The sequence below is a fragment of the Pleurodeles waltl genome, chromosome 6 (genome assembly GCF_031143425.1).
Source record: "Pleurodeles waltl isolate 20211129_DDA chromosome 6, aPleWal1.hap1.20221129, whole genome shotgun sequence".
Classification (NCBI taxonomy): Eukaryota; Metazoa; Chordata; class Amphibia; order Caudata; family Salamandridae; genus Pleurodeles; species Pleurodeles waltl.
In genome coordinates, this window is record NC_090445.1 from 1,133,876,294 (window position 1) to 1,133,891,180 (window position 14,887).

The 14,887-nt window shown below is 42.7% G+C and overlaps 1 protein-coding gene across 3 annotated transcripts in view; it reads right to left on the reverse strand.

The window, feature by feature from the left end:
• C1QB (complement C1q B chain) overlaps window positions 1–14,157 on the reverse strand; it is a 45,698-nt gene extending 31,541 nt beyond the window's left edge. The window contains exon 1 of one of the 3 annotated variants that reach the window (XM_069240329.1): window positions 14,058–14,157. Coding sequence is in view for 1 of the 3 variants with exons in the window: in XM_069240327.1 (XP_069096428.1) it covers window positions 11,525–11,590 (66 nt within the window). In the remaining 2 variants the exon portion in view is untranslated. Of the gene's footprint in view, window positions 1–11,524; window positions 11,703–14,057 lie in introns of those variants that run through there. The other 2 variants (XM_069240327.1, XM_069240328.1) reach the window with 2 other exon arrangements.
• Window positions 14,158–14,887: the final 730 nt, after the last annotated feature.

The following is a 14,887-nucleotide window of genomic DNA, read 5'->3' on the forward strand; positions in this document are numbered from 1 at the left end:
CAAGCCCCATCCCCGTCGCAAGTTCCCACCCCCAACACCCTCTACCCCCGTTCCGTGAGGTGCCTGGACGCCCCTTTGTTGCCCCATTAGGTGGAGTACCGTGCACTTTTGGGATCCAGGTTGGGTCCGTTGTGGCCCATGGCATTTATAGCTCTACAGACTGGCCATTGGCCTTGTTGGAGTTGTTGGCTCTGTGAGCTTTAATAAATATTTCTGTGTTCCTGTGTTTTGGCGGCACACTGTTGCACCCTACTCTATCGTTTCATTGTTTGTGGGTGTGGGGCATTTGTATGTACTATGGTCAAGTTGGATGTGCCTTGTTTCGGGTAAGTCACTCTTGCTGTGGGGTGTATGGGTTGTGCTGCTGGGAAGGGTTGGGGGCGTTGCAGGGTGGGTGGAGTGTGTGGGTATGTAACTGTGCCCTTTCCTACCTTGTTTCGTAGGTTGCGGTACTTACCATCGTCGCCTTCGTCAGCGGTCTCAGTGGTATTTTGCAAGGAGCAGGGCTGGCATGGTCTGCAGCTCTCTATCCATGTCTGCTTTTGCGCGTTGTGTGGGCCTCCAGTGAGTGTTTCATTGGATTTGGTTAATTTCTGCCTGGCTTTGCGTGGCGGTGGTTCCCACACCGGAACTGGCGGTGAACTAGTGGTTCGTAATTTCATGGGCGGGTTGGGCCTTCCCGTCGGCCTGTGGGAGGACTCTGCCGTCGTCATCAGCACTCCTCTACTGGCGGTGGGTGGTTTTCTGGATGCCTGTGTTTCGATTGGTTCATTATTTGGCGGTCCGGACCGTTCCTCGGTTGGTTTTTTACTGCCACCGCCGGCGGCGTGGTATGAACCCGCTGTGTTCATAATGACCACCTATGTGTCCAACCCTGCCCAGTGTAGGTTGGATGAATGAATTGCCAGTTCTCAGCTTCTTGGAGGATTCAAGAAGAGAGCAGGGGGCTCGGATGTGGAGTGTACCAAGTAACGCATGAGTTATATGTATTAACAAAGCGGCTACTCATAATCATTAGAATCTGGCTTTTAAGTACAATGTACACCCAGGTTTGAGATACTTCCTCAAGATAACGAGAAAGCCAGAGTTTACCGGTTGTTATTTATGATAGATAATGCAATTTATTCCATTAGTACTTCTGACTTTCCAGTCGAGACAACATGAACTGTGATTCAATGCTCATTCCAAGAAGTTGAAGTAGTTGAGGACTCAGACCCAGAAGGCACGGTAGTCACGCACAATAAAGTTCACTTCCAGTAAGAAAATTGTACAGTAGAGAATATTTAATTTAAGGTAATTCACAGATAATTCAAGCTTTGTGATGCAACACAATATTGTTTTGTTATTCACAGATAATTCAAGCTTTGTGATGCAACAAAATATTGTTTTGTTCAACACACTTGTCAAAATAATGTCAGAAACATAAAAAAAATTCAGTATGCCTATCGCCCACAAGCCAAATAGTACCACCTGAAAGCTTGAACAAGGATTGATAAAATCATTTCTTCTTGCGCTTCGATCGAGATTATTTTTTAAACGTGCAGCAACCAGGGGGACTTGTTGCATGTTTACTAGGTAGGCGTTTAATATTACAACATAGCATATGTATTTTGCCAGTGCTTGGCTTGTAAGTAAGTGCCGTGGCCCTAAGTTGTGCTCAGAAGCCCCCAGCTGGCGCTATTGCATGAAAGGGTGCATAAAACCAAGGCAGCGAACCTTCGTTCTACTTCATGCCTCTGTAATCCACCATCAGGCGCACTCTGTCCATTTATCTCATTATTAAAAGTTCTTTTTCACCCCTGCTTTGCGTTTCCAACTTTCTCTTCCTCATTTCCACTGTTTTGTGTGTTTGCTCTCTTTCTCTGGGAGGACGTCTATTGAGGAAAAAATTAGTGACAGTCCCCACAATAAGGTGCCAGGGGGCTACACCTCCTAACACTGTCTCAAATTAAGCACTGTATTATCTCTTACTTGCTAGACCTAAGTAAACACACATTAATCTCCTTAGACAACTGGCCCTATCTTTGTAACAGTGAACATTAAAAAGTGTTCTAAAGATTTTTACTATTCCACTGGATAAAATCTAATAATTTTCTCTTTAATTATGTTCCCTGCTGCTTTGTCTCTTATCTCCTCTTTCATGTCTACATTTCTCTGGATAGAGTAGGATGTCCAACGCCGGTGAACGAGATAAATGAAAGGGACAGGCAGCGGGAGAAGTTAAAGAGAATGGTATAGCAAGAGAAGTGAAGTAGAGGCAGAGAGAAGTTAAAGAGAGATATGGCATATGGAGAAAGGTAAAGAGAAAAAGGCAAGGTTGCTGGAAACAGAGAAATGCAGAGAGCTAGAAAGAGCAAGAGGAAATTAGGTTTACTGAAAGAGGCAGAGATCTAGGTAGGGTCATACAATGAGGTAGAACAGTGGTTCCGAACCTGAGGTCTGGGGACCCCTGGGGTCCCCGAAGCCTCCTCAGGGGGGCCGCAACCACATAGAAAATGAAATGATCTTAACAGATTAGGTCCCCAGCTTTCAGTTTTGACTCAGTGGGGGTCCCTGGATTCCAATAATGATTCAGTGGGGATCCCAGGGATCCAGAAATGTTAAAGTGGGGGTCCACAGAAGTCAAAAGGTTGGGAACCACTGAGGTAGAGAATTAGGTAGAGCTAGATATATGGAGAAGGGAATGTTTGAACAACAACATAGCATGGGTACTGAAAGGGCTGTGATAGAAAGAGACAAGTAATAAAGAAAGACAAGTGGGTTAGAGAGTCTTAAAGGCAGAAAGAGGCAGAGCCATTCAGATTTGGAAGAGAGAAGTATAGAGGGCTGCAAGGTAGAAAGACAGTTGTATAGTTGAGAGTGGACAAAATTAGAAGACTGACAGGGCATGTAAAAATAGTATGAAGTAGTGACTAACGTATGGAGATAACATAAAGGAAGGAATTACAAATGAGGTTTAGAGACAGAAAATGTGAATTAAATACAAAGAGGTGATCCAGAAAAAGAGGTAAAGTTGATATAGAGGTAGAAGTAGAGAGAGTGAGACAAGCTGAGGTATAGAGGGCGAGTTGAAGTAGAGGAGGATGTGCAGAGAAGATGAAAAAGAGGAATAGGAGATAATGATAGAGAAGGATGTAGAAAGAAATGGGTAAGGTAGAGAGATGAGATAAAGAGGACAGTGCTAGAAAGAGAGAGGGAGTGGACAGTTGAGGCAGAGAACAAATGACGAGGCACATTAGATGTTAGATAGTGAGAGTGGTGGACTGAGTGATTACACAGAGAGAGAAGTGAGGTACATAGAGGGATGAGAGCAACATAGAGAAGAGAAATATTGCTAAGTGAAGTTGAGCAAAATGAAGGGCGAGATAGATGCGGTAAAGAGACAGATGAAGTTGAGACTCAGTTAAAGTAGATGGAGCTGCCACTTAGGGAGTTGACACGGAAGCAGTGCAGCTAGATGCAGAAACTGTGTGAGGTAGGCAGAGTTGAAGTAGAGACATTGAAGTAGGCCCAGAGACTGGGAGAGAGGTGGGGATAGAGGGAAAGAAAGAGATATTGAAAGATGATAAACATATGTGTGTTAGAGTCATTTGAGATAGATGGGGAAAGGGATTAGGAGATACAGAGAAGGGTGGAGACAGAAAGGGGTAAGATAGAAGAGAATAATGAAGTAAGGAGAGGGACATGAGAAATAAAATGTACTTTTAACTTAATTTCCGAATTTCCGCCACCTGGATGACAGGCATGTGTTAAGGTTGGACAGGCCATGCATGCGAACAGTCTTCTATGAAGTGCGCATGCCCTTCTGTCAGATTTAAAAAAGTGTATTTTTATGCACACCATTGTTATACTACAACAGCAAGACTTCTGGCTGTCCAAATCACTATACCAGAGAGGCTCTTGTAAGGTGGGGCTTTGGACAATTGCCCATTTAGCCCCTACATTAAAATGTAGCTCCTGAGTTCTATGTGACTCCTCCTCTCACCTCTTTACCCTATTACATCCCCCACGATCTCTCCTCTCACCTCACTCCCCAACTCTGCCGCCTTCCAGAGAATTGATAGCATGCATTAGCACAGATTTTCACATCCCCAGTTCTCTTTGCACAACAAATTCGACACAAAAAATGTTGATATCCATTTGTCTTTTTAAGGTAAAGCTCATATTAAAAAAGTGCTTAAAAATTAATGGCAGGTAGGTCTGGGATGGTGTGGAATCATTCTCAAGCAAGGGTGGAAATGCTCTGTCTATCCAGTGGCAGACTGGATGTTGGGATGACACCACCAACTCAAGGGTTTTTGTCTTGCTGTGAAGCAGTGGAAAGGTTGTGACTTCTGGTATGTGAGCCTCCAACAACCATAGTGAGGTTCCTGGCCAGCAGAGTTTCCTCTCACAGAGCCATGGTAGTGCAGGATAAAACCAAGAAAGAATGTGCTTCAGGATTGCCAACATCAAGGGATATAGCATCAAGATTCACCAAAATACTGGTCATACACAACTCTACCTGAAAGTCTTCTCTGCTTCAGACATCCAATGCCTCAAACACTGCCTGCACATCATTAAGACCTGGATGCTCAGTGGCTACCTGAATCTAACCCAAAATGACAGACTTCCTGTTATTTACCAAGAACAACAAACAAGAAACTGTACAAACCTTGCTCAATGGCATGAACCTTTATGGCTTTGAACCACAACTTGCCCTAAATGCTTAGTCACATAGATTCACGCTGGCCACCAACCACACCATCAAAAAGCACATTGCCAAAAAACAAAGATGGTCTGGTACCAGCTCTCTCTAAAGAAATTGAAACTATTTCTTCCAGAAAGCGACTTCAGAACTGGTGTTCTTTGTTGCATCTGGATGGGAGTAACACCCTTCTCCATTGCCTTTCGCATGCCACACTGCTACTTGTTAAGGATATCCTACAAGGCATGGCAACATCTCATTGAGGGCCTCAAGAAATATGATCACATCACCCCCATTCTAATGAAACTCGATTGGCTCCCCTCCAGGATAAAACGTATAGTAAAAAAAAAACAAAGGCAGTCCTTTTACAACAATATACATAGGATCTGGAACAGCATTCTTGTATCCATCAGTACTACTTCAAACCTACTCCACTTTAGGAATGAATTGGAAATTCACCTCTATAAAGAATATTACATGACAATGCACTGAGTCCACAAAACACCTACCTCTCCTCTCACTCGATGACTTACTTTACCTTGGACTTTGATCATGTACTGCGCTCTGGTACCTTTTGGATAGGTTTCCACTATAGAAATACCACATAGAAACTCACATACAGGGCTCTGAAACGCTCCCTCAAAGTCATCGTCTAGAGGAAAAACCAACAAAAGCAACTAAACACCACCCACATGCTCAATCTCACAGAGCAGGAGAGTCACAGCCACTATTCAGACACGAATGGGACCATAAAGCATCAAAAATTGCATTGTACATGTTGGCTGGTCTATTTAATTAACTGCTTAAGCACAGTGGAAGACCTGTTGATGCCCACTGCATTACTTTTACAGTCTGGTGGAAATTTTTGGGTCATCCACCATACTGGAAAATTAAATGTTTCTGGTAAAAACATAAGAAATATGTACCTTTTAAAATCAAAGTTGGGATGTGAAGGAACAGCTTTGTGTCCCATATTTGATTTTTTTTGTTTTGCTACGAAGATGTCACAGCAAAACAAAAGTGAAAGCAGGCCACCGTAACAGCCCAGTCTGCTTTCACTTTTGTTCCATCTTTGATCAGTGCACTCCAAGCACCAATCATCACAGGATAGATGGGACTGGAATGTGGGATCCACACCAGTGGAGACCAGGTCAACTACCTGGGGGTTGAGAGCTCCCCCTGCACATGGACCTGTGCTCTCCTCAACCCCATGGCAACAGTCTTTTTTCTCCCTGTGGGGTGGATAGAGGTATTTACAATTTTCTGCTCTCTACTAGGGAGGTAGAAAGCCCACTTGACCACCAGGAAATATTTTTGATTACGGAGCAAACCATAGTCCCCTCTCTCAAACCCCCACCTACTGCTGGAAAGGGCCTGTGATCCCCCACAACCCCAGGCTCAAGAGTCTTTCTGCCGCCTGACTCCCCGGGTACAGATAAGGGATGTTTCCCTCAATCTGTCACCCACCCCACAGGGACCACAAGCAAACATTTTTGATGTACTATTTAGAGGGGAGCATAGGGCTCCACCCCTCCTCAAGCACAAGGGTCTTTCTGCACCCTGTGGGAGGTGGTTACTGGGTAACCACTGGGAAATATCTTTATTAACTGTTTGTTGGTTGGTGATCCCCCTTCAACCTCAGGTGCAAGAGTCTTTCTATCCGCTGGGGGCAGATGGGGGTGTTTACCCCAATATTTGCCTCAGCAGGGGGCAGTATAAACACTAGACCACCAGGGAACTCATTTATTTACTGGTCTGATGGGAAGCAGCTCTCCTAGGCATTGGTGTGTGTTCCTTTCTCACCTAGGGGCACAAAAGTATTTATGTACCCCCGGGGAAGAATGGGGATCTTACCCTGCATCTGCTTGCAGGAAGAGAGAATGCCCACCAGAAAAAAATGGTAAAAAGAAAAAGAAGGGGGTGTGGTAGGTTTTCCAGACATTGGACTGTCCCTCACCCCAGAACTGTCTCAACTGTCTTGAGGGCGCCAATAAGCTCCAAAGGGAGAGGTAGAAACCCACTAAACATTCAGGAAAAAATGTTTTTATAAAGTAGATGCAGTGGAGGCGGGGCGGCTCCTCCATTAGAGGGGAGTAACGTCGCTTCTCTGAAATGCCCCCCAAAAAGTCTCAGAGACGAAAAAAAAAAAGATAATTATTTTAATTCATTGCCTTTTTAATTTTCATCAACCCGTCCTGAACTGAGTATCAGGACATGGCGGAGGTCTGCTGAGTAGCAGCAGCAGGGAGGAGTGGTGGGCTGCCTGTGCTCTAGTTTAAAAGTGCGCATGTCTCTTTGGCCCGCCGTCTTGTGACGGCCAGCTAGACAAGTGCATTTTAAACCTCTCTAACCCAGCTGGTTAGAGGAAGCACAGGCCTCTATTGTACTTGAGAGTTCTTAGAAACCACTCCCTCTAATCCCGGCAATGCTCTCATGCTGGTCACCAGCATTAGAGCAGTACCAGGATTGGTTAGGAGAATTTGCATGAGCCCGGGGAGCCTAGAGGAGACGAAGCAGAACATGGAGAAGGATCGAGGATGTCATGCAGCAAGCAAGGTAAGTGTCTATTTCTTTTTATTTACAGTCGCCACTTACCTTGAATGGATGGACCCACATACCACCCATGGGCCTTCCCCCTACTCTAACTTCTTGCCGCTGGGTGGAGGGCCGTCCAGGTATTGGGCTGTGCCTTTCCCAGAACAGGCCCAACAGTGGTTCTTCCCACTTGGGAGGGTTAACTCAAAACAACCATCAGAGCCAGAACACCCACTAGACACCATGGATATACATTTTTTTGCATTGCCCGCATGGGGAACAGAGATTTCCCATCCCAAAGGCAACTGAGAGAAATTTTGGATTCTTCTGGGCATAGATTTCACCTATGGCAAGGTCATCTTAGGAGTAATAAAAATTTCCTTTTACTTGCCATGCTGAATGGCTGTACCATTTGGACTCGGCTTCCACTAAGGGAAATCTACCAAAGCCAGACATTTCTGAAAACTAGGCTACAAAGTGAGTCCAGGGTGATGTGATAGCGTAGATGTCACTATTTATCTTAGTCACATCGCTCCGTATACTCCTACCTTTGGCTAAAATCATGCACTTGTGTTGCATATTATGAGTGAAAGTTCAAGAAACTGCTGGGATCCAGAAAAGTATTACCAGCGTGCATTGCCACACTTCTCCCAATAAAAGCAATTCACAATTGTATGGCTCTGCAATGCACCACCAACAGGAACACCATAGGATGCCTCTGGATGTTTAGATTTCAGAAATGGCTGGGTTTAGTAGGTTTCCCCGAAAGGCAGGCGACCCCGGCCCCAAATTCTTTAGCTACCCACATTGCCATTAAGGGCTATTTTTCTTGACAGAAATTTTATGACTCCACATTGTGTTCAGGGGCCTTTCTTGTTGCGGGTTCTAGACACAGCCACACAAGAGGGGTACCATTTTTATTGGGAGAAGTGTGGAGACCTTCGGTGGTAAGAATTTTGTGGATCGCCACAGATTCAGGAACTTTACCTCATAGAAATGTGAGGAAAGTGTGTGTCTTTAGCCAAAGTTTAAGGTTCTCAGGGTATTGTGGGTATGAAAATATGTACTGGGATCCATGGAAGCCACAGCAAACCTTTTCTTGATGCCATTTTTAGGATCAAAATATGCTCTCTTGCCCGGCATGTTTTACCATTTTCCAGCAAAAGCACAAAAACTTGCTATATTTTGGCTATTTGCTCAATTCCCCTAAGGAAAATCTACAAATCTTCAAGACGTGGGGAAAAAAGGGTGTACATTTAGCCTTGATACCTTTGTGAAAGAAAGGTTAAGAAGGCCTAGAAGCTAAGTGCCCCAAACATCAAACAATAGCTCAGCACTAGGGATGAAAAAGCCTCAACATCCAAAGGGCTAAATGTTAACGGTCTGATTCACAAAGGTAAACTTACACTTTTATGTAAGTTTACTATTATTTTGGCATTGACAAACTAAGGGTAAATTAAAAAGTAAGGGTAAATGTAAAAGTAAATGTAAAAGTAATTGTAAAAGTAAATGTAAATGTAAATGTAATTTTTTTTTTACAAAATAATAATTTAAAAAGTACATGTAAAAAAAGTAAATGTCAATGTAAAATGTAAAAGTGGACTCTGCCGTCTGGGCAGGGAACTTTTGGTCGACAGAACCTGTGGAGTTTTACTCCACAGAGTTCCATGACGTTCCCTAAAATCTCAGTGAGATTCTGCGGAATTCCGCAAATGGGCGAAATTAGTCATGTTGTGCTGCTCTGGCTGATTTTTAGCCCTGAGCGCTTGTTCCGTGCTGAAAAATCAGTGATAAATCAGCACGAACAGCACCACAAGGCGCACAAGAAGGCAGTGCTTCTCTAGTTGATTTTGCTGCAGCTCCAGTAGATTTTCTACTTGAGCAGCTGCGTTCTCACCGTGAACGGATGTGGCCGCCCGCATTGAGAATATCTCACCAGATGACCGTCTAGCGACTAAAAATCTCAGTAGGGGTTGCCAAATATTGCTCGCGCTCATCAACTCACCATTAGCAAGCCACTCGAGGGAAAAAACTCTGCCACACAGCGGTTGGCAGAATTTGGCTGGGGTTCTGCTTTACATGAGGGACACTGAGTGGCCAAACCTCCACCAACTTCACCGGCAGAGCAGAATTTATTGCTCATCCCCTACAGAGAACGCGTACATAAACAGATAGGACAATCGCAGTGTAAATGTTTTTGGCACTCCAGACAAGATAGCATTTTGCTGCTAAGGACTCGCTTCCCCTAAACAAATGTCTGTTTTTCTAGCTTTTCCTTGTTGGTTGGTGCAACCTACCGTACTCCACATTATGGAAGTGATAACACGATAGATTTATTTATGTATCAAATTTTTAGTCCTTGTATTTTAAGGTACTTGCCATATATTTCACTTGATCCACAAACTACAGTTTTGGCATAATATAACGTAAAGAACACTATGGCTTTCTTCTGCTGTTTAATTTTGAATGCTAAGTCAAAGATTTTTGATGTTTTTCAAATTATATTGTTGATTCTCGCGGGATAAACAGAAAAATTGTTCAGGACATCCACTAATTTTGAGAATTTGAAATCCACATATTATCCGAGTATTAACCTGAAGTCACCAAACTACTTTCAGTAGAGAAGATTATGTTTAGCAGCAGAAGTCAAGAAAGTACCAAGTATCAAGAAACGAAAAGAACATTCAGTCCTGTATACTTACTAATGCTGTATGATAAGGGGCTAGTTTTACAATACTTTATATTTATGGGTAATCGTGGTCGTAAACTATTATTTGAATGCAGATTTTTTTACTACGTTTACCTTCAGCTCACCCCTCTCCTAGTTTATGAATTAATTGTATTGGTCTTATAACTATTTGTATTGCTTACATCATGCAAATGATATGATTTACAAAATGCATATTATAAAAACAACGTTGTATCCATCCTGTTCCACAAATGCCCCACTACATCCGCGGTGCGCTCTTCCATACGTACTAACTCAATCAGCAAACGTTTGCATATAAAAATGCTTCAAACACCCTGCATTGAATGGCACAAAAATAAGTGTAGGCCCCTGAGGGTTTGTTATGAGATCATTGCCAGCGCTGCCAGTTAACGGGTTTGTCAAATAACACTGCTGCCTTGTCTTAATTCCACTTCATGCCTTGTTCTTTCACTGCCGTAAACTTCCTGTCTCTTAATCTCACTCTTGTGGGGTATTTTTCTTCTCTTATTTCATCCATTGACTCGGTTTTCCTATGTTTCTCTTCTTCCTTCTTTATAGCCCTTTCACTCTCTTGCTCTAGGTCAGAGTCTGATGATGAAAAATAAGCCCAGCCCGCCGGTGAGCCCCTCCTGCCACACAACACAAATTCTGCACTACATGCATACATTACCACCACCCAAGTACACTATAAAATGGACGTATTAATGCTGACACAAAGTAAAAGTACCACCTTGCTGAAGGAACGGATAATGCTACGCCCTTTATACTCTTACCCTGCACTAAGTATGACGCCCAATCAAGCTGAAAAGACAGTGGCACGTAGGCATGGACGTCCTTTCGGGGTCCCCTAGCTTGACTCTTGTAACCCCTGGCATTGTCTTAGCGACCCTTGGCATAGAGTAGGCAAAATCAATGGCAGGGACACAAGGGCAGCTCCACTTCCCGTGATTTCTTTCAATGTTTGTATTACTCTAACAGTGAATCATATTTTTTTTATTCACAATGAATGCAATTAAGAATGAATTACAGTTAGCTGGAAAATTACCTTCCACGGCAGCTGAGGTAAGTACAAAATGATTTTAAATGTATGTTGTGTGAGTGCTTGCAGGTGAGAGTCTGTTAACGTGAGTATGAGTGTGTGTATGCGTGAATGTGTGTGTATGTGTAAGCACGCGTGTGTGAGTGAAAATAAAGGTTAATTGACATGTGATGTAACCTCCTACTCCTGGCATTTTGGTGAATTAACTTTCATGATCGTAGGATGAGCTCTCAGGTGTTTACGGCAGGGAGGTAGAAAAATGGAAGGTTATCTTGCTTGATATGCATTACCATTTTCCTAAAATTTATGATAAAATGTGAAATAATGCTGCAAAGGAACTCCTTTTTTTGCTGCACAAAGTAGTCTACGTAGAGAATAATTTTGTCCTCCATTATTGCATAATTCTAGAGTCCTTGTGCACACATAATAAATACAACGAGAAGCATCTAGCCATGTCTAGGTTGAAAGCATTCACTGTTGTGCTAATAGTGTTGACATTTCTGGCTCTATTTTAGTTTCCAAATGTAAAGTTTCATTAAAAGTTGACTCTTACCTTTCCTGGCTGGGTTCTGTCTGAATTAAACACCGCAGTGGAAGCCAAAACCTCTATTGTGGGCATAGGGAGAAGTCAGAGGCAGAGTGGAAGTCAAAATAAAGTTTTACAGAACATAGGACCGAGAACAGAAACTTTCGATTAAACCATGACCCATTTTCGTGATATTTGCCAATCATTAAATTATGTTTGTGCAGCAAGAAGTAGTTTCATATCCCGATTTCCTTTCCTGTCCCGCAGTTGAATTTCGTGAAAACGCGTTTATTTCTGATTTTTGCAACCTCAGTCATTAGGGCTTCCATGTTGTGCAATCTGATTTTGTCTCATGCTTGCTTTCCTGTTCCTCATCAAATGAAATGCCAACATCTCTGTGACTGTCTGAGTCATACTGTGATTTTTTTGTGGCCTGGAGTCAGCCACAATTTGACTCTACTTAAAGGTTCTTTAACAATACACCTAAAGTGTAGGGCCTTTTAGAAGCCCCCCCTACATACATTGCTCTGTTCTGCTAGATTTCAAATTTTGATTCCACCCAACACAACATAAAATATGGGTCAGCTAACTTGAGCAATTGGCTCCTTTGTCCATGAGTGATGGCTTTCTGCCAACATTCAACATTGTCCTCCACAGAGAAACTAGTCATTTTCAGTGCTAGCCTAGGTTTATGAGGCGATTTTGTGCTTCTAAAAAATATATACATTTATTAGTTTTGTCGAGGGCCCACAGCTTCTAAGACACTGCTGCCAGGCCCTCGCCGCCTCTTGCAGTGCGTCACATCCTGCGCGAACATACCTAGAGACAACCCTGCTTAGTATTGGTCCCTCAACCCATTACAAAATGACCACCAGTGTGATCGTATGCGCATGCATACACACACATGGGTGGCCATAAATGAATAGACCTTCAAGCTTCAAACCATAAAAAAATGGCCGTCACTGCAAACACATCTGTACGCAGCCAAGGGCACACATCTGTGAATGTTTTTGTAAAACTTTATAACAGAAACTTCTAAATTCAGCTGCAAGTGTTTCTGCAAGCGAGTCCATGCATTGACATCCTTTATATTTGTTGCTATCTGAAGATATGTGGTTAAAATGAGAAACATTTAACCATCACCACTGGCGGCTCGTACTCATGGACCCGCAGTAAGTGCTGCACCATCTCAAGGCAGGGTCACTGGAAGGTGTTTAGGACAAGAGGTGTCAGCACACTGTTTTTCATTTCCTAATGTCCATGCTTCTTGCATTGTTCTGGGAAATAAGGTTTCATTTGCATGCTGTTTTTGATCCAAGGTGTGTTAATGTTAGACCATTAACAGTAAAATGTCTGTACTGGCAATTGAAAGGTTATCTCTGTCCTCTAACCCACTGGTCTGTTTAACCCTCCAGAAAAAGGTTAAAAAATGAGGAACAAAATTGTATTTTGCTTTTCACGTGTCTGTCAAGTGCATTATAACACATCAGCCGATCCTCAATTTTCAGCCAGTAGCATGTTGCATTGTGGTGCTTGTATTTTTGCCTTACATTTTCTTAGTGGGTTCAAAGCCACAGAAAGCAAAGTGTTGTTCCCTAAAATGCCAGAAATTGCTGAATGTGTCACATGTGGCATCTAGCCACTTCTCAGGTAGGTTTTAAAATGTTACAAAATAATCTAGTCAATTTTAAAATGTGCTTGTTTCACACTCAAGACCAAAAATAAAGTCTGTACACATATTTAGTGAGGGTTCACTCTTTCATTGAAATCATGGATTAAATGAGCATTGGCAATACAAATTGCTTTGTGTTTTGTATAGTGGAAATTTTTAAATAGAGCTTCACAATACAACAATGGTACAACATGGGCAGTAGCAGCACAGCTTTCTCCAGTTCAGAAAATAAGCAATGGGAAGGTGGCTGTGGCAAGAGGAGCGTCACCCAATTCTCTCATTCCTACATTACAGGTACAACACAGGTAACTAACACACTAAAGAGGCAGTGAGAGGAGTTAAAGGTCTGTTGCAACTCTCAGGAAACATGCATAAACATATAAGAAGCAAAACACACCTGGAAGAAAGAGCCAAACCTCCAATAGAATATGGGATGATGAAACCCACCTGCCTAGCGTGGTATGGTTCATCAGTGGATTCCACACCGACCACTGTGAACACATTAGAGTACTACTGTTCACTTGTTGGACACTCTTAATTATAGGTTCCCTAGTTTTGGTAAGGTTAGGACCCCTATGTCAACATTTATGTTCTGCAGTTGTTAAACTCTCAGACCTATAATAAAATTGTGTGAAGGGGAACTAAAATGCTTTTACTGGTGTGTCTCTGCCACAAGATTAAAAACAGAGGGTAGAGCAATGGACCCTGCTTCACTTTTTTTAATCAACAATGTTGGTGATCGAATATTGCCACTTTGGGGACAGGAACGCTCTCAGGACTACAGTCACCTCACATCAAATACTGTGGAAAGTTACCTGCTCATAGGGCATGCTATGCAAGTGCATACTATATATCCTTTTTTAATTTATAAGCAGTAGAAACACTTACTTTCTGCAGTGCAAACAACCTTTCTCAATAGAACGGGTACACCAGGGGTAAAAATATATTGCAAGCTTCCCTCCTTTAGGAAGAGCAGCAGCAGCAGAAATTCTCCACCTCACAGGACACACACAAATCATGCAAGAGCAGTGCAAGTTTTGCTTCCTCAAAGAACTGGTACCGGATGCCACTGGCAAAGCTAACTTCCCTGTCATATAGGGGAGCAAGTGCAATGTTCCATTCCCTGCAGAACATATCTAGTAGGGCAGACTAGTACAGGCTTTCAAAGGTCAGTAAACATGTACAGTTAAGGCATGAGTGACCTGTAGGTTAGAGACATATCTGTGGTGAAGGTGATTAGCTCAGTGGGGAGAATGTATAAATGAATGAGTGAGTGAATTTGCGAGTTCAAACAGTTTTCAATCTATATAACACTTTTTTGCCGGCAACTTCATAAAAAGAATACTTGGGGAGAAAAAGCGCACAATTCGGAATTCTGTAGAGATAAAAGTTGAGCAGAGCCAAACAAAACATTCTACAAGGTGTTTTATTTTAAGAAAATATAGGCTTGTGACTTTGATCCTCTTAATAATTAGAGGTGTTATTTAGAGTTCAGAGGATGGAATACTCTGTCACAAATGCGATGGGTATCCCGGCCGTTGTATTACAAGTGCATTATATCCTATGGCACTTTTAATACAGCACACGGGATATCTGTTTGTGTGTGATGGAGTATCATGTCCTCCAAACTCTAAATCAGAACCTTCATTTGCCTTGTTATGCCAAATGTAGGCAAGGTTTTATATGGAATAGTTTATGCTTGCCTCTAAGGAAAGAGT